Source organism: Mus caroli, unplaced genomic scaffold, assembly GCF_978045245.1.
Source record: "Mus caroli unplaced genomic scaffold, Mus_caroli_1 scaffold_11, whole genome shotgun sequence".
Lineage (NCBI taxonomy): Eukaryota > Metazoa > Chordata > Mammalia > Rodentia > Muridae > Mus > Mus caroli.
This window is the reverse complement of record NW_028227266.1, coordinates 40980101-41000759: the sequence shown is the minus strand read 5'-3', so window position 1 is coordinate 41000759 and position 20659 is coordinate 40980101. Positions and strand designations below refer to the sequence as shown.

The window sequence follows — 20659 nt, the reverse complement described above, 5'->3', positions numbered from 1 at the left end:
GTCGGATCTTCAGAGCTAGCGTTAAAGACAGTTGTGTGCATGGGTTCAGGACACGTGTAAGAGCAGCCAAGGCTCTTAATTGTTGCGCCATCTTTCCAACCCCTTACTTTTAAACCTTATGTTTACGCCTAGTTAAGGACAGTGCTAAAAAGAGATCAACGTAATTCCCAGGCCTAAGTACTTTTCTGACACTCAGTGTGCTTGTTTCACTATTGAGATTTAAGTGGGAGATCAAAGACGGTCTTAGTAGGTGCGCAGTACATGCTTAGTGAAGAGCCTGTTCCATCTCACAGACTGCAGAGAAGATCAGGATTTATCGAGATAGAGTACCAGGGGTTGAATCCAGGGCCTTATGCCTTAGACTAACGTTCCACCACTAAAAAGCTACACTCTCTACATAGATAGCCCTACAAATGATTTAAACAGACAACAAACAAGCGCAGCAGATCATCCTTCTCTTCCCTATCCAAAGGAGGACCTTCCATCCCGCTTCCTTCCATGGCCCAGCATCCATTCTGCGCTCTGTCCTCCCAGCCAGCAGGTGCCCCTAGACCCCCGGCTCCTCCTCCGCCGCCGTCACAGACTCGTCTCCCCCCTCCCTCTACAGCTTCCTGTCGCCGTGATCCGAGCCCTGGGTTGTGGGCGCCCGGGCGCCGGAGGCTTCCCGGTGCGCTCCGCCAGGTAACAGCGTTCGCCGGAGGGATGGACACTGGTCTGCCCTTGGCGCAGGCGGGGAAGGAGCGGGCGGGCGGCCAGGTGCGCGTGGGTTCCTCTGCCCCCGGGACGCCGGGGCCTCTCTACGCCAAGCTTTGGGCACCCGTCTGGATACCTAGATAACGGTTCAGGATGGGACGTTCCGGGTTAGAAGTCGGGCGTGGTCGAGGAGTTGGGCACTCCCCCGCCACCCTCCGGGATGCGACCTTGCTGCTGGCTCGGAGCCCCCGGCTGCAGCTCTCCCGAGGCCCGGAGCCAGACGCCCGCCCAGGGCCGCGGCTCTCTGGGATGGGGGAGCCCGGTTACGGAGCTTCGAGGGCCTGGGAACCTCCCAGACCCCACACCAGACACGAAGGCTCAAGGTCACAGAGCTGTGTCTGCCGTTTACAAATGCCTGTTTTTTTTGTTGGAGTGTTTGTAAATGGGCTACTGTTTTCTCTCTTGGGCCAGGGAATTAGGATTCAGAGAAGAGGACTCTAAAAATACTAATCGCCGAGTCCCAATCAGCTGATCCGCCTTACTGGCCAGTGACCCTGGCCTTTGAAAGGAAGTAAGAGGGACAGCGCTTTTCACTCGGGTACTTTGTATGTCTGGCTTACTCTGAAGATTGGCCTAGAAGTTTCAGAAAATGTGTCTTAGAACCGAACTGACCTTTTTTCCCCTGTTCCCTAGTTCTAGTTTAAACACATTCTTCAGGTTAAAAAGATTTCCCCACTTACAGGTTTCTGATACTGTTTTCTTGAATAGGTACCTGATTTCTCATGAAAGCTGGAAAAAACTTGCCCTTTGCCCAAGCCCTCTCTGGATAACATTCCTGGGAGTGGCTTGTGTATTGAGGGGTGTTGGTCTGCATTTGTCAGAAAAGGGTGAGCGGTTAAGTGCAGCCATGCAGATAATTCCTGCAGAGATGAGAAGCGTCCTGGACGTGTTTGAGATTTCTTTTCTTATTTGTACTTTCAACAGAGGAGCTAAATAATGTATATTAACAAGGACATATTGGTCCTTTTTGGAGTCTCTTCTGCATGTCTAAAGAAACTCAGTGTTGATTATTGTTTAAATGTATCAGCAAAAATTCTACAATGTAAGTTTTCTGCCTTTACCAGTTATCTACCTGGCTATCTATCATTTTGAAACAAGGGCTACTGTGTAGCCCTATCAGGCCTGGAACTCTCTGTGTTGACCAGGCTGCTCTGCTCCTCTAGGTGATCCTCCTGCCTCTGCAGCTCCAGTGCTGGGATTACTGGCATTTGCCAGCCACTTTGCTTCACTTTTAACTGAATAAATGCCTTAAGGATATTTTTGTATCTCAACGTTTACTTAAAAATCCTTTTGCTTCCTTGTTGATAAATAATAGAGTTGGGATGCCTTCCAAGATGTCTGGAGTCTTTGCTTGGCTCTCTGTTTACATTTGCCTCAAGTTTTGATTTTGACTGATAAACCTACGACCCAAATCCAGACCTCAGCCAAATTTAGTTTCAGCTTAACCACATTAAAATGTCTGGTGTCATGTGACTTCTAGCAGAAACCAAAGTGATATTTATTTATTTATAAATGAGAGCTTTGCCTTTGTGTGTGAGTGTGTGTTTACACACACACACAGCTACACACACACACACACACACACACACACACACACACACACACACACGGAGGCCAGAGGTCAACCTTTGGTGGTATTCCTCAGCCCCTGTCTACCTTGCTTTTTTGAGATAGAGTTTCTCAACAGGAACTCATCCGTCTCTATCTCCCCAGCACTGGGGTTTCTAGCATGCACTGCTGGGCTTGGCTTTTTAACACGGATTTGGAGCTGGAACTCTGGTTCTCAAGTTTCCCAACTGAGCTTTCTTCACTCCCCTGTGCCTGTGCGTGTGCGTGTGCGTGTGTGTGTGTGTGTGTGTGTGAGAGAGAGAGAGAGAGAGAGAGAGAGAGAGAGAGAGAGAGAGAGATCGTGGGGATTGGACCTAAGGTGTCACATGTGAAAGGCAGGTGCTCTACCACTGAGCTGTACCCCAAGACCTTTCTCATTCATTCTGTAAGAAGCCCAGGCTGGTGGTCTTGAACCTGCTATGTGGGCTACACTGACTTTAAATTTTACATCCTCTCAACTCAGCCTCCTGAGTAGCTGGGATTATAGGCACATACCACTATGCCTGGCTAGCAATGGGACACGTGAAGTGTGACCACATTACCAGATACATGGGCTTCATAGACTGTGTATCACTGTCTGAAGTAGGTGATCTCTGAAAGGTTATTATTGATAGATATTTGGTCATCCTTAGTTGAGTATAGAGTTCCCTTAAAGATTCAGAAGAGAGTTGCTGGTTTCCAGGTCACAGCTTTCATCAGGTGCCAACATCGAATCTCTACTGGGCTTGGAGTTATAAATGAAGTAGCCACACTTACATAGAAAAGTCTTGGGTTCGAATGTAGTGAAGTGTTTCAGTAGCCTGTCTTCATATTGTTTTATAGTAGCAACTGGGGCATGTGCACAAAATGAGCCGCTTCTGGTTTCTTGGGGTACATTCTTTGTTCTCTTGGTTTTGTTCTCTCTGTCATAGGATGGCAGTAGGTCTGTGTGTGCAGGTGCTGTGCAGCCTGGGTGGCTGGCTCTCACTCTATACATCTTTCTGCTGCCTGAACAAGCACCGAAGCTGTGAGTGGAGCTGTCGGCTGGTGACCTTCACCCACGGAGTCCTCTCCATAGGTCTGTCTGCTTATATAGGCTTCATCGATGGCCCTTGGCCTTTTACCCACCCAGGTAGGTAGAAGGGGCATTAGAGATATTTCCTAAGAGTTTTATGATTTAGGGGCTTGAAAAAAGATAAATTTGTGTTACGTTAAAGAATAATTCCCATTCTAATAATTTGTACTGCAGTCTTCATTGTCAACTTTGAGATTGTGTAGGTTCAGGTCCTGCTTTTCATAACCCTTTTGTGCTGCTGGAGTTCTTTGCTTTTCTTGCCTGTTTTTGTTACTGGGGATTGAATGTAGGGCTATGAACATGTTAGGCAAATGTTCTATCACTGACTGGGCTGTGAACCTGATCTTCTCTGCTTGCTTGCTTTTTTTCTTTCTTTGTTTCTTTGTTTCTTTCTTTCTTCTTTTTTTAATCTGTCAATCTATATGTTTGGTTGGCTGTTTGTTTTTTGAGAGGGTCTTACTAAATTGACTAGGCTGGCCTGGTTACCCACTCTGTAGTCAAAGCTGGCCTTGAATTTACAATCCTGCTTCAGCCTGCTGAGCAGCTCAGATCATAGGCTTGTACAACTTTGTTGATTTTTTTCCCCCTTTAAGACAGGTTCTTGTTTTATTACCCAAGCTGGCCTCAAATTTGTAATCTATCAAAATGAAATGAAATAAATTCTTAAGTTTTATCTTTTATTTGAGTGTTCTTAGTGATTTCAAATATGTCGGGTCTTTGTACTGCATGTTCTTGGACAGGAGGACACTCTACTTTGGAAGTTCTCTCTGGAGTCTACTTTCAGGATGGGTTAGAGCTGCCAGTGTCCGTCCAATAACCTAATTCTCTAGGTTGATAAATGAATATGACGTGTATGACAGAGTGGCCCAAGGGTCTGGAAACAGACCCATAACTGGTTAAAAAGGAGGGAGTTAGAATAGTCACTGAAATAACAAAGTAAGTATTTTATGTTCTTCCATTGGAAGGATACTGTGGTTGGACAATCAAATCATTCATTGAAGTCTTTGAGGTTTCATTACTATTTTATTACTTTACCTGATGGTCTTCTGAGACTGGGTCTTACTGCCCAGGCTTGCATTGAGTTTACTCTGTAGAGCCTGTCTGTAATCCACAGCCTTGGGGGGATGAGCCAGGGAGACTGTTAAATGTTCCAGGCCAGCCCTAAGTAACAGGAAGACTCCATCTCAAAAAGCAAAAATAAAAGCAAAACAAGAAAGGCCACCATTTTAGATGCTAAGTTTGTTTCTTTGTCTTTTGGAGAAGGGGTCTCTTATAACTCAGACTGGCCCTGACTCCCTGTGTAGCCCAAACTGGCCTTGTCCTGATCCTTCCTCCACCACCCAAGTGCTGAGATCATAAGGCTAGATTTTAGGTTTTGTTCTATGTTACCATTTTTAAAAAGCCCAAGTCTGTCACTGCTTTTGGGTTCTTTAGTGGTTCAGAAAGATTTGAGAGACAGTGGCAGAGGACCCCTATGCAGGTGGCCCAGTTCCCAGCCATGTTGTCTTCTGTCTTGATCTGTTTCAGGCTCACCGAACACACCTCTCCAAGTTCATGTTCTGTGTCTTACCTTGGGCTACTTCATCTTCGACTTGGGCTGGTGCATCTATTTCCAGTCCGAGGGTCCCCTGATGCTGGCTCATCACACACTGAGCATCCTGGGGATCATCATGGCCCTAGCACTTGGGGAGTCAGGCACAGAAGTCAATGCTGTACTCTTTGGAAGTGAGATCACCAACCCGCTGCTCCAGATGCGATGGTTTCTCCGGGAAACTGGCCACTACCACAGTTTCACGGGGGATGTGGTGGACTTCCTCTTTGTGGCTCTGTTCACTGGTGTGAGGATTGGTGTGGGCGCTCATCTCCTTTTCTGCGAAATGGTCTCACCCACCCCCAAGTGGTTTGTGAAGGTTGGGGGTGTGGCAATGTATGCTGTGTCTTGGTGCTTCATGGTTAGCATCTGGCGCTTTGCGTGGAAGAAAAGCATCAAGAAGTACCATGCGTGGAGAAGCAGACGGAATGAGGAGCGGCAGCTAAGACACAATGGGCATCTCAAGACACACTAGTCAAGGCTTGTTCCCAGTCAGTGGATTGGATTGAATTGGTCATAGGACCAGGGTCAGAAACAGAGCTGAGCTTATAGGGCTTAGAAAGCGAGCACTTAGGTTTCAAAAAAGGGCTAAAGGTATGGTTATGACTTCAGTCAGTTTCCAGGCTAAGCATATGCAGTCTTGAAACACCTTCTCCTGTAGTGGCACTTGTACACCCTCAGTGATGATTGACAAGTGGGCAGAACTGTTTAGTGATGACCACTGTCACTTGTTTTTTGGGTCCCCATGTTCATTGGAGACCTTGATATTCAGACAGCTCTGAAAAGAACTTGAGTCAAATCAGTGCTGTTTCTTGTTCTTTTGGAAATAACTCCTTCCCCACACTTACTCCTGATTTCCACGAGACATTTTAAGTATGTTCATCTCATGTAAAGGGAGGGACTCTCAGGAAGGGGCATGGGTCAGGCATTCAAGTATCTGTGAATGGGAGCTGTTATGCCAAGAGGGACAGAGAGGAGGGAGTGAAGCTAGCAATGGCAGGAACTTCTCACTGCGTCTCCCTTCACTGACTGTGTCAGAGGTTACCAAGGACACCCTTGGCTTCCATGATTCATCAAGAAGACTCGGGGCTTTCATCTGCAATGATGAAAGGATACGGAGAAGACTCAGCAAAGGGAAAAGAACCTTTGTCAAAGCTCATGGGATCTAAGCACTCGCTTCTAGTCTCTTGCTTGGATATACAGGAGTGATTCACAACAACACACATGAAAGTCATCAAACACTTGGTGTCCCAAACTTTGATGGCAGTAGGTCATGTGCTTCTAAGTAGCATGAGGCAACATTCAAGATTCCCCAAAGCGGTCATTTGGCATAAGCCATAGTGTTTCAGAAACTGTTTAGGAACAGTGAGGCAATCTTAACAGTTTCTGATGGGAGCCCTCACCAACGTTACAAGCAGGCCTTTGCAAGGATAGCAGCTCAGGGTTCCTGTGTTAACTCTGTGTGCACAGAAACTGTAGAGCTAGTGCTTCAGATGCAAGATGAGTGAGATGTGGGTAGATTTAGATTTACTTGGTCCAGTTGTACGGGTTCTGCCCGACCAGGAAGAGTATGCCAGTTCTCAGGGCTTTTGTGAATTAATCTGCTAGGCATGAGAGGCCATGGCTAAATTCCACGGGGATTTACCATGTGGATTCCACTGTACTTGAGATGGAGTTCAGGTTTCAGCTCCTGGTACATACTGCAAACTAGAACCAAAGATTTTAATGTATGTGATAGCCTCAGGTTCCTTCCTTCCTTCCTTCCTTCCTTCCTTCCTTCCTTCCTTCCTTCCTTCCTTCCTCCCTCCCTCCCTTCCTCCCTTCTTCCCTTCCTTCCTTCTTCCTCTACCTCCCTCTTTTCTTTCTTTTTCTTTGTTTTAGGTCCTCCCTCCCTTTTAAATCACCTTTTCCCTTCTCCTGAGACACCGTCTTGCTTGTATAGTTCAGGCTGGCCTTGAACTCTATTCTTCCAGTTAAGCTTCCTCAGGGCTAGGATTACAATCCTGTGCCACCATGCCTGGCTCCAATGTAGGGCTTTAATGGGGAAAAAAAAAGTATTATCTGTTTGTGTATTTGTTATCGTTCCTATATTATTTAGATCAATGGTGACTGGTTAATTCAGGTACAGGAGATGGTGCTACTGAAGAAGCAAGGTCAGAGAGAAATGTCAACCCATTCTATAGTCACTGGGGACACTAACCCAGTGAGCAGTATTACCTACAAAAACCAGTCACAAGGGAAGTTGAAAACATAGACATTCTTGCAAATGGAAAGGTCCTTTAACAGTAGCTAGAGAGGTATCTTTTAGCTGTTGGGCTTTCATTTTTGTTTTCTGGATAGATAACACCATGCTTCCTTTTCTCTGATTTGTGTCATAGATATGTTGGTGTGTTCCTTTGAGAAGTCTTTTTTTTTTTTTTTTCCAGAGCTGAGGACCGAACCCAAGCAAAGCACTCTACCACTGAGCTAAATTCCCAATCCCTGGTGGTGGTGGTGTGTTCCTTTCCATCAAAACTGTGGGCAGAACTGGAAACTGGGGAATGCTGACTTCAGCAAAAACAGAGTCAATAAGAGTGGCTTGGCACACAGGGATAAAGAAAAAAACAAAACAAAACTGGCTTTTGTATTTTGGCCCCGTGTAACCTGCTCCAGACCAGACAAGGGAGCAGGCTTAATCTAATTCATGCTGGTTCCTTTCTCCCTCCCTCCTCAGAAGGAAAGGACTGTAGATCTTTCTGTTTGAGGCAAACTCAAGCAAATGCCTGAAGGTTTTTATTTATTTATTTTTTGATAACAAGGCACCTGAACGAGTAAGTGGGGAGGAATTCCTCATTTCAGCTCTTCTTGATGGTCTAACTAGTAACTATGAGGAAATTCAGAGATTAAAAACCTCGTGAAGATGACTCAGCAGTTAAGAGGTTGCCTGTTTTTACAACCCAGGTAAATGAAGGGCAGACTAGTGTGCGATGTGTCCCCAGACACAAAAGGGGACACTTATTTGCATTTGAATTACTGTGTAATCATCCCTGATATTGCTCAAGAAGGATTTATATTTCAATACGATTTGTACTAACTTTTATAAAAATAAAATAACTTTCTATAAACCCAGAGTCTGCCTTCGTATCTTTGTTGCGGTTTTGCCAAGGGAGAAAAGCCCCTGGCTTGTAGAAATGTTGACATCTATTCATACTTCGTGGTGACAGTAATCTGCTCGTTAGCATTAATCATTCCTACTTTGTATGTGGAAGATAGCAATCAGCACACAATCAGCGCAGAAAATAGTTTGCCTAAATGTGTCCCATTGGAAACTGCATGTCCAGGGATTGGGTCACTGGTGCCACTTTCCTAGATAAAGGGTTATGTGTGACCTAGGGAAGGGACCTTGGTTTGCTTGGCTCTACTGAAGGCATTCCATAGGTAGACTCTTAGTGGTGAAGTTATAATGAGCCTTTTATCAGGATATTAAAAAATAAAATCAGAGCCTTGTGAGTGATTAGAGATTTTCACTATTGAAACAGTAGTTATTCAATCCTCTGCTGACCATCTTCTGAAAGCTTTCCCACAGCAAAATGCCTTCTTTGCTCACAGCTAGAACGTTGGGGCTGTTAAATTTGGAAAGATGTTGAAAACAGCTTGCCAAAAGGTTTTGTATGCAAGGAAGAGAAGGTGAACTAGGAAGTGTTCCCAGTTTGTCTCACCCCTGAAGCTCGAGCATTGAGGCAGGCTGGAAAGGAAGACGGGAACTTATTTTTAAAATTCATGATTTGATGAGTCATCAGACCCCCCCATTCGCTTGATACTTGCATTGTGACATTATTAGGACAAGGGAGAAGAGGACAGCACACTTAAGAAAACTCGAGTAAGCTTGGGGAGAAGGTTCACATTTCGTTTATATTATATGGATTTTTGGAACTCTTTCCAACGATAGGTCGAAACAAGTGGAGTCTTCAGGCTAAAATTGCCATGTTGGGATTTACCAGCAGATGGCAACGTGTCCAGGTCTGATCGTTAGGAAAGTGGCTTGGAACTCCAATCTGCTTCTATTCTTTCCAAAAATAAACATTACAAAATTAGCTGGCTGTGCCCCGAACTTAAAAAAAATTCTAGCGAGAGAGTCATTTCAGGCTTCTGTTTATCTTTCCCCCCTTGCCCCCTATTCTAACGTCACCTTGAGCTCATGCATCTATTCAGGGGTGATGATCCGATCGTTTCGCGAACTGTTGTGGAATGACTTAGAAACAGCATTATTAAGAGGTAATTGTTTCCTTTCCACACCCACTGTTTATTAGATTTGATTTCCACAAAATGGCCGAAGTCTCTTCCCACCTACACGGATTGAAGCTCAGAAGAGACTGAAGATAATTGTATAAAAGGAATAGTCACTTGATGTTTACAGGCAGAACTGGAGAACTATATTGTGTCGTGGTACTTCATTTCCTCAGGGACAGATTTATTCAATCATAAAACTACATGGTTAGCTGAATGTCTCTACCCCATCGAAAGAGAAACCAGAAAACATTTGGGAACTCTTCAAAGGGATCTCTAGTGCTGTGCTGTTCACCGGACAGATGTATTACTTCTTCCATCTCTTTTCACAACAAGCTTATTAACTTGCTGTGGAAAGCACCATGCGTTCTCAATTTGGCAAACAATACAGTTCATTTTGCCAAGGCAAAACAGCCTAAAAGCAATATTTATATCAGGAACTCCTGGCTCAAGTGTGGGCCCAGATCCTTTCTCCACAGCCTCTTCTGGCCATCCCCCCCACCCCTTACCCCTCCGTGCTGCGGGGCTAGGCCAGCAGGTGCCCCAGGTGAGTGGCCCACCCCAAAACCTGTGTGTGTGTGTGTGCGCGCGCAGGTTTGCCTAACACTGTCCAGGGCCCGTGGACCTGGGCTCGCACGCAATCATCAAAAGCATTTGACACCGGGAACGAATACATTCTCTTAAAGAATAAAAGTTTCCAGCCCGGGAGTTCCGAAGACCCTCTAAACGTGAACTCCTCGAGACTGTGGAATGGCTCCTCTGCTGTCCCGGGTGGAATGTACACTGTGGGCTGCACCTCGAGGGCATTCGAGGACCAAAAAGGCAGCAGTGTCCGTTTCGCCACACAGAACTACTTTTTCGCTTCCCTCTATCCCCCCCCCCCCCCCCCCCGCGAAAGCACTGCGCGGAAGTATCCGCTCAAGTTTTGAGAGTCCAGGAAGCGGAGGGATCCCGGGTGAAGCGGCTTCCCGAAGTCCCAGGGAGAAGGGCCCAAAAAAGTCGGCGGGGGAGGGGACGGCTCGGCGCGCTCCAGTCGCGCCGGGCCGAGGGGACAGAACCGGAACCGGAACCCGCGCGCGCGCCCGCCCGCAGCGGTCGCAAGGCTCGTCACCGCCGGCGGCCCCCTCCACTCTGGGCGCGCTCCCGCGAGTGCCCCTGAGACCGGGCGAACGGCCCTGCGCACCGAGCCTCCACCGCCGCCGCCGCTGCTCGGGGGCCGGGCTTCCGGGCCGGGCCGAGACCTCCCGCTCCTCGCGGGAGCCGCCGCCTACCAGAGCGTCGGGGAGGAGCCGCCGTGCCACTGCGGAAGAAGCGCGGGGGCCTCCGAGGGATGGGGAGCTGCCCCGGGCGCTGAGACAGGGTCCCTGTCAGCGCGGCGGCCGGAGCCGGGTGGGGGCGGCGCGGAGCAGCTCAGGGCCCTCGGCCCGGGGACATGGGGCGGCGCGAGCCCGGCGCGGGACGGCGTGAGACGCGGCGGAGGCTGCGGCCACGAGTGGCCCGCAGCCCCAGATAGAGCGGGGACCCGAGGGCCGGGCCCCGCCGACTCGGCACCGAAGCCGACGCCCGTCCCTGAGCCGATCCTGCCCCAGCTCCGGAGGGATCCCGGTTCCTACAGCTCGCGACTTCCCTCTGTGACGAAGTTTTCTCTCCGTGCCTTGCTGAGGATCGTTCTTAGTTCTTGAGCTCGCCCTGTGGCCGACTTGATCGGTTTGTTTGGGGAGATAACTTGTTTTGCTTCAGCCCGCATCCCCTTTCCTTGACCCCTTGCAATCGGATGTTCTAGATGACTGAATGGAGTTTTGAGTTGGACTTTTGTGTCCCTGCCGAAATTGGGCCTGATCCCAGAGCACTGGGGGTGGGGTGTGGAGGTGTTACTGTAAAATGCAAGTTGGATAAAAAGAAGACCTCTCGCCAAGGGCCCCAATGAGTGGCACACAGTCTACTATCACGGACAGGTGGGTATGAAGTTCCTAGGTCGCTAACCTTCCCTGGATTCGGTCCCACGCAGCAGGGGAGTCAGTGATGCAGATTTGCCTTCAGCTAGTGCAATTGACAGGCATAGGAAAGAGGGTTGTTTCTGAGCTGTGCAATTAGTCTAGGGTTGCTGCCAAGTTAACCGGTTGATTGAATTTGGAAATGCAGAGTTTTTTTGGGAGAGAAACTTTCCCCCATATTCTCAGAGGAAATGAAGGAAAACCATGATTGTGGTTTTCTGTCGGGTGCATTAAGATTGTGTACTCGTTTTTGGAACCAGAGGGAGGTCATTTTGGGTGAAGGTCAGAGCTTGAGGTCGGTGGGTTCTGGTGCATCATCGGATGGATTCCTGTCCTGTGGTAGTTCTAGACTCACAATTTTAGGAGTTTCTGTCTGTGAACTTAATTTTCATCCTGCTGCATTGTGATTTGTGACTCTGATCTCTTTTTACGTGTTGACCTGCACAGTGTTTAATTATTAATTACCTAATTTTCCAGAATGTTGACATTACCAGTAAATCACGGGTTCTTGCTGGGGACAGTTTCCAGGAGCTAAAGGAAATGAGGGAAAATCATGGGGCCTGCTTCTAATTATTCTTTTTTTTTTTTTTTTTACATTTCATCTTTCAGAAGCCCTAGCATTTAAGATGTGAACTCTAGTTCTGGTTTAGGCATGGCAGGTGGATCCTGTTTGTTAATCGGGTGACACGGTGTGGTGTGTAGAGTATGTAGTCCAAGTGTAGTTCTTAAAGAGGTCTTTTGAGTTCTTTTTAGTGAAAGCAAGTTGGTTCCTTTAGCATATTTTATTCCTCAACTAAATTATGACATTGCATGTTACATTCCAAATTTTATCTTGTTGGTTTTTTTTCAAATTGTTGTCATCAAACAAAACAAAACAAAACAAAGCAAAACAAAGTATTGAAGCAGAAGGCCCAAAGTCTTCAAGAACAACATTAGTGCTCCAGCGGAAAGCCTAATGAGAGAGTCTCACCCAATTGTGCGACTCATTTGTTGATTTTTAAAGGGGCCAAATTCCATTATCATACCATAACAGCTTCTCTAGAGACAGGGCTTCCCTTTCCTGTTGATGCTTTCCAGTGTCACATGAGTGTTCACCTAAAAGATGCCCTAAATATTTAAAGTACTTATGTTTATCCTTTGTTTGTCTACTTTGCTAGGCAGGGTTTCATTTTGGTTTTCCTGCTAATACAATGTACTTCTATGTAGAGACAGTTGTCAGGGCTCTTCCTGTTACATCTACCATCCTGGTCCCGCTCCTGTCCTGACTCACAGGTGTCCAGATAATTGTGCTGCTGGTTCATTCAGTCCTTGCCTGTCAGTTGAGCCTAGAGTTAAGCAGACTTACCAGAAACTGATGTCGTCCTGGTTTTCATTAAGATGTTGCAGAGTTTAATTTGTAGAAACAGAACTTAGAGTCATTGAATCGTTCCACACAAAAGTCACACAAAAGCACCCATGGAAGGATTTTTTTTTTCTTCTTCCCCAGCTTTGTTTCTCAGGGATTTTTGTTCTCTTTCTAGTATATAAACACATCGGACATAGACATTGAAATCTGAGTCTTTTTAAAAAAATAACTTAACTCTTCTTATGAACCGTAAACATGTACAAAAATAAATCTTAAACAAAACAAAACCCTGACTGCAGGTATGTGCACCTGGGATAGAAGAGGCTTTAGGATTCCATGGGAGCTTGTGAGCTGCCTACCCTGGGTGCTGGATATGTAACTTGGGTCCTCTGTGAGAACACGAACAGTATGTGTGTGCTCTTAACTGTTGAGCCATCTCTTAGCCCCCCACCGCCACCCCATTTTTCTTCTTGTATCTGGCTGTGTGTAGCATGGCAGTCCTCCTCCTGCCTAAGTCTCTTGAAGAGGTGGGCTGCCTCCCTGCTGGATTCTTGCTCTTAGATATTTATGTGAGAACAGTGGATACACAGTCTGTGGAGTCAAGTGTTGTATCTGCCTCCCTTCCCCCAAGACAGGGTTTCTCTGTGTAGCCCTGGCTGTTCTCTCTGTATGTAGGCTAGGCTGGCCTCAAACCCAGAGATCCACCTGCCACTGCCTTCTGAGTGCTGGGATCAGAGGTGTGCACCACCACTGCTCCACCTTAAGTGTTTCATCTTTTTCTTTCCTTTTTAAAAAAAAAATACTATTTATTTAATGTATATGACAGTCCACGGTAGCTGTCTTCAGACACACCAGAAGAGGGCATTGGATCCCATTACAGATGGTTGTGAGCCACCATGTGGTTGCTGGGAATTGAACTCAGGACCTCTGCAAGAGCAGTCAGTGCTCTTACCCACTGAGCCATCTCTCCAACCCAAGTGTTTCATCTTTTAACATAGGGGAAAAAGTTACATTGGTCAAGGGAAGCAGTCTAAATATGTTAATGCTTTGTGGGGCTTAGGCCTAAATAACTTCTCGTCATAAACCTCTACTATGTTGCTTCAGACAACTGAGCCATGTAAAATAAGATCCTGGAATAAAACTGATTGAAATCCAGTTCTTCGCCAGGCACTGGAGTTTGGTGGCTTTCTTTTCCCCTGTAAAAAGAGAATTACTAGGTGCCCATTACTTTTTTTTTCTTCTTTCTAACCGTACTTTGTAAATATGAAGCAGCCCTTTCTCTTTAAGAGGGTAGTAATTCCGGGTTTGAGTATATGTTGACGTGAGATCTGGACGTACTGGTTTAATAGTACTTATGCCACGTCTTCCTATAGACTCCAGCTTCTCCTCCACCCTGTGCACATCCTTTCTCACTGACTTAGCAGGAGATAGATTTTTACCAATTCTAGGACTGTCGGCAAATTAATAGTGCCAGTGCAGCTTTTCTGAGACCCTTTCAAGTTTGAAGTACTGTATGTGGTGTGGCTTTGTTCTGTAGAGTGTGCAGAGCCACCAGGGCAGCTGTATGAGTTGGAGTTCTTTCATTGTGGTGCTTCTGACTACAGAGTTTGTCTGTCCTCAGTGGAAATCAGACTAGCTGGTTTTGGGCGTTGTTCTGTTTTGCAGTTTGTGGCAGGCGACACATGGCTGAACAAGATAAGAAGGGTTTTATTCTTGTGTTAGGGACATGCTGGGGCTGGGATGGAATTCAGTTCTCTGTTTAGGCTCTGATTGGTCACTTTGGATACTCAGAACTCTCTCACATCCTGTTATTATTTTGCAGTTAGAGTCACACATCTATTGGCTCCCCTTTTTCCTTTCTCTTACTTTTTTTGGCTCGGGTGGGGGTGGGGGGTGATTTTTGAGACAGAATTTCTTTTAATAGCCCTGGCTACCTTGAACTCATTTTGTAGATCAGGTTGGCCTGGAATTCACAAGAGATCTGCCTGCCTCTGCCTCCAGATTGCTGGCATTAAAGGCAAGCAGCTACCTGGCTAAGACTGGTGTTTTTATGTAGTGTATCTGAAAAGCATTTTTAAAAAAGATTTATTTATTTTATTTTGGGTATTTTTACTTTGAGTATTTTATTTATTTTGGGTATTTTGCCTGCACGCAAAGATATGTGTACCACATGTATGCTTGGTGTGATGGATCTCCTGGAACTAGAGTTATAGACAGTTGTGAGCTGCCACATGGGTGCTGGGAATTAAATCTGGGTCCTTTAGAGGAGCAGCCAGTGCTCTTAACCACTGAGCCTGAAAGCTTTTTTAAATTAAGTTTTTTTTTTTTTCCTTCTGGTTTTTCGAGACAGGGTTTCTCTGGGTAGCCCTGGCTGTCCTGGAACTCACTTTGTAGACCAGGCTGGCCTCGAACTCAGAAATCCACCTGCCTCTGCCTCCCGAGTGCTGGGATTAAAGGCGTGCGCCACCACGCCTGGCTTAAATGCTTATTTTATGGATGCTTTCTAGTTGCTTGCTTTGTAACTACTATGAAGTCCGAAGACTCAAAAATTGATGTGTGTCTGATTGCTGCTTTTCCCTCTGCATTAATGGGTCTACTTAGCCCTAAGACATCCTAATAATTTTTCGTGCTCTCTGGCTTGTTTCTATCCCCAGAGTGGCAGACACTGTGGTGATTGACATTTAAGAAGTAGATGGGAGAGGATGTTTTTTTCAGTGGACCCAGTGAATGATTTCAGAGTAGATCCTGTTAACAGCAAGTGTTCAGGGTGGTGCAGTTGGGACAGTCAGCAGGATCTTCCTTGAGATGCTCGGACTTTGTTTTGTCTGGGGCTTACAGATCGTGCTGTTTTTGGTTTGTAGCTTGACACAAGTTTTTGATGTGTTGGAATTTACTCAGTACTGAATTTAGCTTTAAGCTGACTTTTAAGTAGCTTTAAAGTGAACACAGAAGTCTATAACTTTATATTCATATATACAGCTATCAGTCATGTTCCTTTTTTTCTGGGAAAGTGGTCTTAATGGTTCTTCTAGTTAATAACAAAATAAGCAACCTACCTACTCCGTTAGGGTTGTATGTTCTTTTCAAGGTTGCATAAGTCCTTATCTGTAAGAGTGAATAATTTGTAACATTTTCTTAGAAAATGAATCCATTTCAAATACTAACTTGACACTGAGAATAAGGAGTATCATAGTGCTAACTTTATAATATTTTGTCTTTTGTCTTTTCTAAGTTCACAATAAAGTCCTGATTCATGTAAGCCTGTAATATAGTACATGTACTCCTAACAATTTTGCCAGTCAACATGGAGAATCCAAAGTAACTTTTTAAAAAATAAGGAATTGTAGTCTTTCTGACTAAAATACACTTACATTGTGTTTCTATTTGTTTCATGAGTTGACAAAAGACACTTTATTTGAAATCATTACAAAAGTGTGTTAGCCTGCTGATACCACTTAATACATTAGTGATTGTTAACATGTTAACACTGCGGGGGGGGGGGGGCTCTTCCCACTTTTTGTTACATTATTTATACTGCAGTGTTAACATGTTAACATCATAGATCATAAACATAGCAGGATGTTTTATTGGTTCTCACAGGTGATTGGAGGGATCCTGTGCTGTGATTGTCTGACAGTTACTAGTAGTGCTACTTGGTGGCTGCATCTAGATGAGTAACAGAGAGCTTGGGTTCCTCCCTCCAGTAAGGCAGGAACCCCTGGGTCTTACTACCTAATTACTGATCTCTCAGAAATGGACTGTGCTGTTGTTTTTAGGACTAGGAGGTTCACCTTAGATTTGTCTCATCTGTTATAATTTGGATTTGATGATTTAATTTATGTGCAGATAAGATCCCTTCTCTTAATTAGGAGTCTTCAAAATAGTGATATAAGTGTTTCATCTTCTTTTGAATAAATTATTCTTTCATGTATACAGTGATATTGTATGGTAGTATAATTTTTTTTTAAAAGATTTATTTATTTATTATATGTAAGTACACTGTAGTTGTCTTCAGACACACCAGAAGAGGGCGTCAGATCTTGTTACGGATGGTTGTGAGCCACCATATGGTTGCTGGGAATTGAACTCAGGACCTTTGGAAGAGCAGTCAGTGCTCTTAACTGCTGAGCCATCTCACCAGCCCCGGTAGTATAATTTTTAATATTTCTAATGTTTTTTAATTTGGTGTATGGCAGATCATTTTTTCATTATTTATATATACTTTAATGTAACTCATAATCTAGTCAAGCTTATAAAACTGAGACAAGCAGACACATTATTATTATTATTATTATTATTATAATTATTATTATATATTTTACCTGTGCTGTTCCTGAAACTAAAGGCGTAGTGTGCTAGGCAAACCTTTAGATTCAAGACTTTAATCTGTATTTTCTGGATTTAAGCTGTCATCACCATCATCATTATTAAATTAATTAAATAAATTTTATTTTGAGACAGGGTTTCCCTGTGTAGCCCTGGCTGTCCTGGAACTTGCTCTATAGACTAGACTGGTCTTAAAGTCAGAGATCTGCCTGCCTCTGTCTCCGGAGTGCTGGGATTAAAGGCGGTCAGTCAACTCCACTGCCTGACTTTTTTTTTTAAACCTTAAATTATTTTCTTTTTACATATATTATGTTTTTCTGTTGACCATTGTTTAGCAGCTTTTCAACCTCACAAAAAAAAAAAAAAAAAAGAATAGGGTATTTTTTCTTACAGGATGCTTTCTTCCTGGTCCCTTATCTGTGCTAACTTTAAATATCTCTAGAGAATAAAGCTGTTGTCACTTCCTCCGGAGACTGAACAACAGGCCGATAGGGCCTGTAGTCAGGAAACTGTTCCTGCTCTTCAGCTCCAGCTTTCCTTTGAAGTCGTCCTGGTAACTTGTGCTTTCTTGCTGGACCAGGCTAGATGATGCTTTTCTGCCATTTTGAGCTTGCATGCCTGTAATGGTTCACGTGGTTAGCGGCTGCTTTCATTCTGGCTCTCCTCCCCTTACTTAGTCTTTGTTTAGCTGAGTTATGTTTTCTCTTGTTCCATTGTCTAAATGTCAGTCTGTCTCTCAATATTTTATTAGCTTTGCCTGACTTGCTCTCCTAGTACAGTTCTTAGCTGGTCTCTGGTACAAATGTGATATTCCATATGATTCATATTCTAGAGAAGCAAGTTCCAACTTATTTTTACTGTGATTTTTGAGTTCTTTGATTTTTCTCCAGGCATAGCCTGAGCCTCGAAATTACAGGTAGAGAAAGACTCTCAGAAAAAAATTTAGATAAATAGGTAGATGTGTGCATGAATGTATGTATAAATTTTATACTGGGGATAAATTGATGGCCTCAGGCTTGCTGGGTGAACAGTTAGTTAGCTATATTTTCTGGCTCCATGTTTATTTTAAAATGTATATAAAAGATTGTAGCAGCCAAATGAAACAAACATATAAACAACACAATTATCAAATCAGCTACTTAAACAACTACTCATGATTTAGAAGACTTCTTTACAAAGTGCTTCTTCCAAATGTACTTCCCTTAGTACATCAAAAAGTAGAAAATGTCAGGAGCCTTTGCTGAGTCAAAGTCAGTCAGAAGTGAAGACAAAGTATCACTGGAGTCAGTGAAGAGATGCAATTGTAGCTTAGAGGTAATATGGTAAGAGGCATCTGAAAATTGTTCTTCGCAGTGGCTTGTTTCAGTCCAAGTTACTTAAAATGTTTTTTAAAAAAAACCCTTATGTCATCATATCAATTTTAGGAAATAGCTCTGTAGTGCTTGCTTAGTAGTAATTTCCTGGTAGAATAGATTAGTGTTAAAATTTAAATAATAACTTTGTTCTGGCTGGAGAGGTGGCTCTGGCTAGTGTGTACTGCTCTTGTAGGGGACCCAGGTTCAGTTCCCAGCACCCACACATCAGAAGGCTCTTAACCTGTTGGAGGTCCTGCTCCATGGGGGTGAGTTGGCCCTGGCCTCCAGGCACCTGGCTCACATGCAGGTACCCTCCAGCAAGTGTATGTGTAATAAAAATGCATCTCAGAAAACCATGAGGGTTATTACTCATGATGAACTAGCAACAGAAGGAAGAGTGTGTTTCAATTGCTATATGATATCTAAGATTAAAGAACTCTTTAATGTTTTATTAGTAGACTTTCTTTGATACTTATTTAATCTAATGCTATTTAAGTAGATATCCTTGATCTTTTGGACTTTGCTAGTAAGTTTTGAAATTGGAAAATAGTTTTATGTTTTTGAATTAGAATGTCTGGAGTATCAAAGGTAACCACGTGTGAGATGTTTGTGAGATGCTTGTGGAGCTGACACCTGGCAGACTGTGTAGATTTGGATCTTGCAGAGTGGTATATGCTGGTGCTGAGGGTCAGCTGTTCTCAAAGTGCTTTCCTATGTGTTTTTGACTCTTAGTAGAAGAAGCACATTATGGTTCCTGTATTAAACTGACATGCCTCAGTGCAGCTGTGAGTTCAGACTCAAAGCCCGAATGATTTTTAATGAATTCAAATGCTGATTTGTGGTTTTTAAAGTCTTAGTCAGGCCTGGGTGGCTTCCTTGTGTTTAGAGACAAGCAGATCTAATAGCTGGGGATGGGGTCGGGGGGGGGGGGGGCGGGGAAAGTCTTTCTGGACTGTAATAATAGTCACACAGCAATTAGAAATGCATAAGAGAATATGGTAGTGGCACATGGCTTTAATTCCAGCACTTGGGGGCCTAAGGCAGGAGAATCTTGAGTTCTAGACCAGCTCAGGTTGGATAGTGAGAATGTATCTCAAAAAAAAAAAAAAAAAAAAAGGAGAGAAGGAATGGAGGCGAGGGAACCAACTTACAGTTAGCCACTGATCACATGGCTTCTTATTTGACATTATAAAGTATATTGTTGTTACCAAAGATACTACTGCTAGACTATAATTTTATATATTATTAAATTTCAGTTTATATAATTAATAAAGAGGATTTTATAGATCTTCCATGCATTCAGAAAATGTCATTATTGTATAAAAGCAATATCATCTGAAGGCATTAACTTTGAAATTGATCACTTAATGCAGACAGTACCCACTAGAAGAGTACAGTGTCCCCAAATGTACATAAATATGTGTAGTACAAGCATGCTTTCTTGTAGATGTTTAGATGGGTTATTCCTGTGTCACAGGGTCTTTCCTGTGTCAACACACATGCTGATCTGCTGTGGTTTGCCTGGTGTCTCTGTGGTTTACTCAGAGGAAGTGGTTCTTGTGGGTGAAGGTCTGGTCTTCTTGGAGATTGTTGGTGGCACATGCACTGTCAGCTTATTTCCTGTTTTATTGGTTGCTTAGGCCAGACTTCTCAGGGTGACTACTCCTGAGGGGTATCTGTTTTGTGGGAGAAGGCTAGCTGATTGCCATGTAGTATAACACCCATATGTCAGGTGATGCGAAGGCTACCTCAGTGTTTATAAAGTACTTTGAGAGTCTAGGATAAAAAATGCAGACATGACTTCTAATTGTGTTTGCAGGTTATTGCGATGTTCAGACATTGCTTAGCTGCAGTAGAAACATGTTCATGTAATACAGTGTTATTCTGGCACAGTTGATTTTTGAGGTCATTCAAGTGGTTTTTAGTCACCACAAGAGTCATAGTTAGAAATTTTTCTTTTTGGGACTGAGGGATTGGCTCAATTGGTAAAGTGAGGACCCGAGTTTGGATCCCTAGCCACCAGTGTAAATGCTGGGGGGGCACAGTGGTAATGTGTAGCCCCAGCACTAGGGTGGGGTAGAGACAGGCAGGTCTCTGGGGTTCATTTGTCAACTAGCGTGGGCAATGAGTAAACTCCAGGTCAATAACAGATCTTGTCTCTGGGCTTTCAAAATAGCACAGTGGGTAATGGTGCTTGTCACCAGCTTTGGAACCCACATGACGGAAGGCAAGAACCAAACCCCAAGGCTGTCCTCCAGCCTCCCCACGAGTGCCACGGCAGCCAGGCTTATACACACCACACCAGCACTGTCACACTCACTTATGCTTTCCCAGTGCTGTGACTCTCGTGGGTGTGCAAATGCATGA

At 44.4% G+C, this 20659-nt stretch overlaps 2 protein-coding genes across 7 annotated transcripts in view; both read left to right on the top strand.

Annotated features, from left to right (window-relative positions):
- Positions 1–609: 609 nt before the first annotated feature.
- Tlcd5 (TLC domain containing 5) lies at positions 610–8145 on the top strand. 2 transcript variants are annotated; one of them, XM_021173264.3, is made up of 3 exons: positions 610–681; positions 3273–3472; positions 4943–8145. In XM_021173264.3, exons 2-3 carry the CDS (start codon positions 3274–3276, stop codon positions 5479–5481), a joined length of 738 nt encoding a protein of 245 aa, XP_021028923.1. In that variant the 5' UTR covers positions 610–681; position 3273; the 3' UTR covers positions 5482–8145. The 2 variants fall into 2 exon arrangements, with proteins under 2 accessions (XP_021028923.1, XP_021028922.1); XM_021173263.3 differs by lacking the exon at positions 610–681 and having other exon boundaries at positions 2394–3472.
- A 2240-nt stretch (positions 8146–10385) lies between these two features.
- Positions 10386–20659, top strand: part of Arhgef12 (Rho guanine nucleotide exchange factor 12) — a 142414-nt gene continuing 132140 nt past the window's right edge. For all 5 annotated transcript variants that reach the window (XM_029481424.2, XM_029481425.2, XM_029481423.2 and 2 more), the window contains exon 1: positions 10386–11227. In XM_029481424.2, coding sequence (XP_029337284.1) covers positions 11196–11227 — 32 coding nt within the window. In that variant the 5' untranslated portion in view covers positions 10386–11195. The remainder of the gene's footprint in view (positions 11228–20659) is intronic.

Coding starts and splice junctions, on each gene's coding strand:
- Tlcd5 (XM_021173263.3), top strand. CDS start 3,208: ATGAGCCGCTTCTGGTTTCTTGGGGTACATTCTTTGTTCTCTTGGTTT. Junction 3,473..4,942: donor TTGGCCTTTTACCCACCCAG/GTAGGTAGAAGG, acceptor GATCTGTTTCAG/GCTCACCGAACACACCTCTC.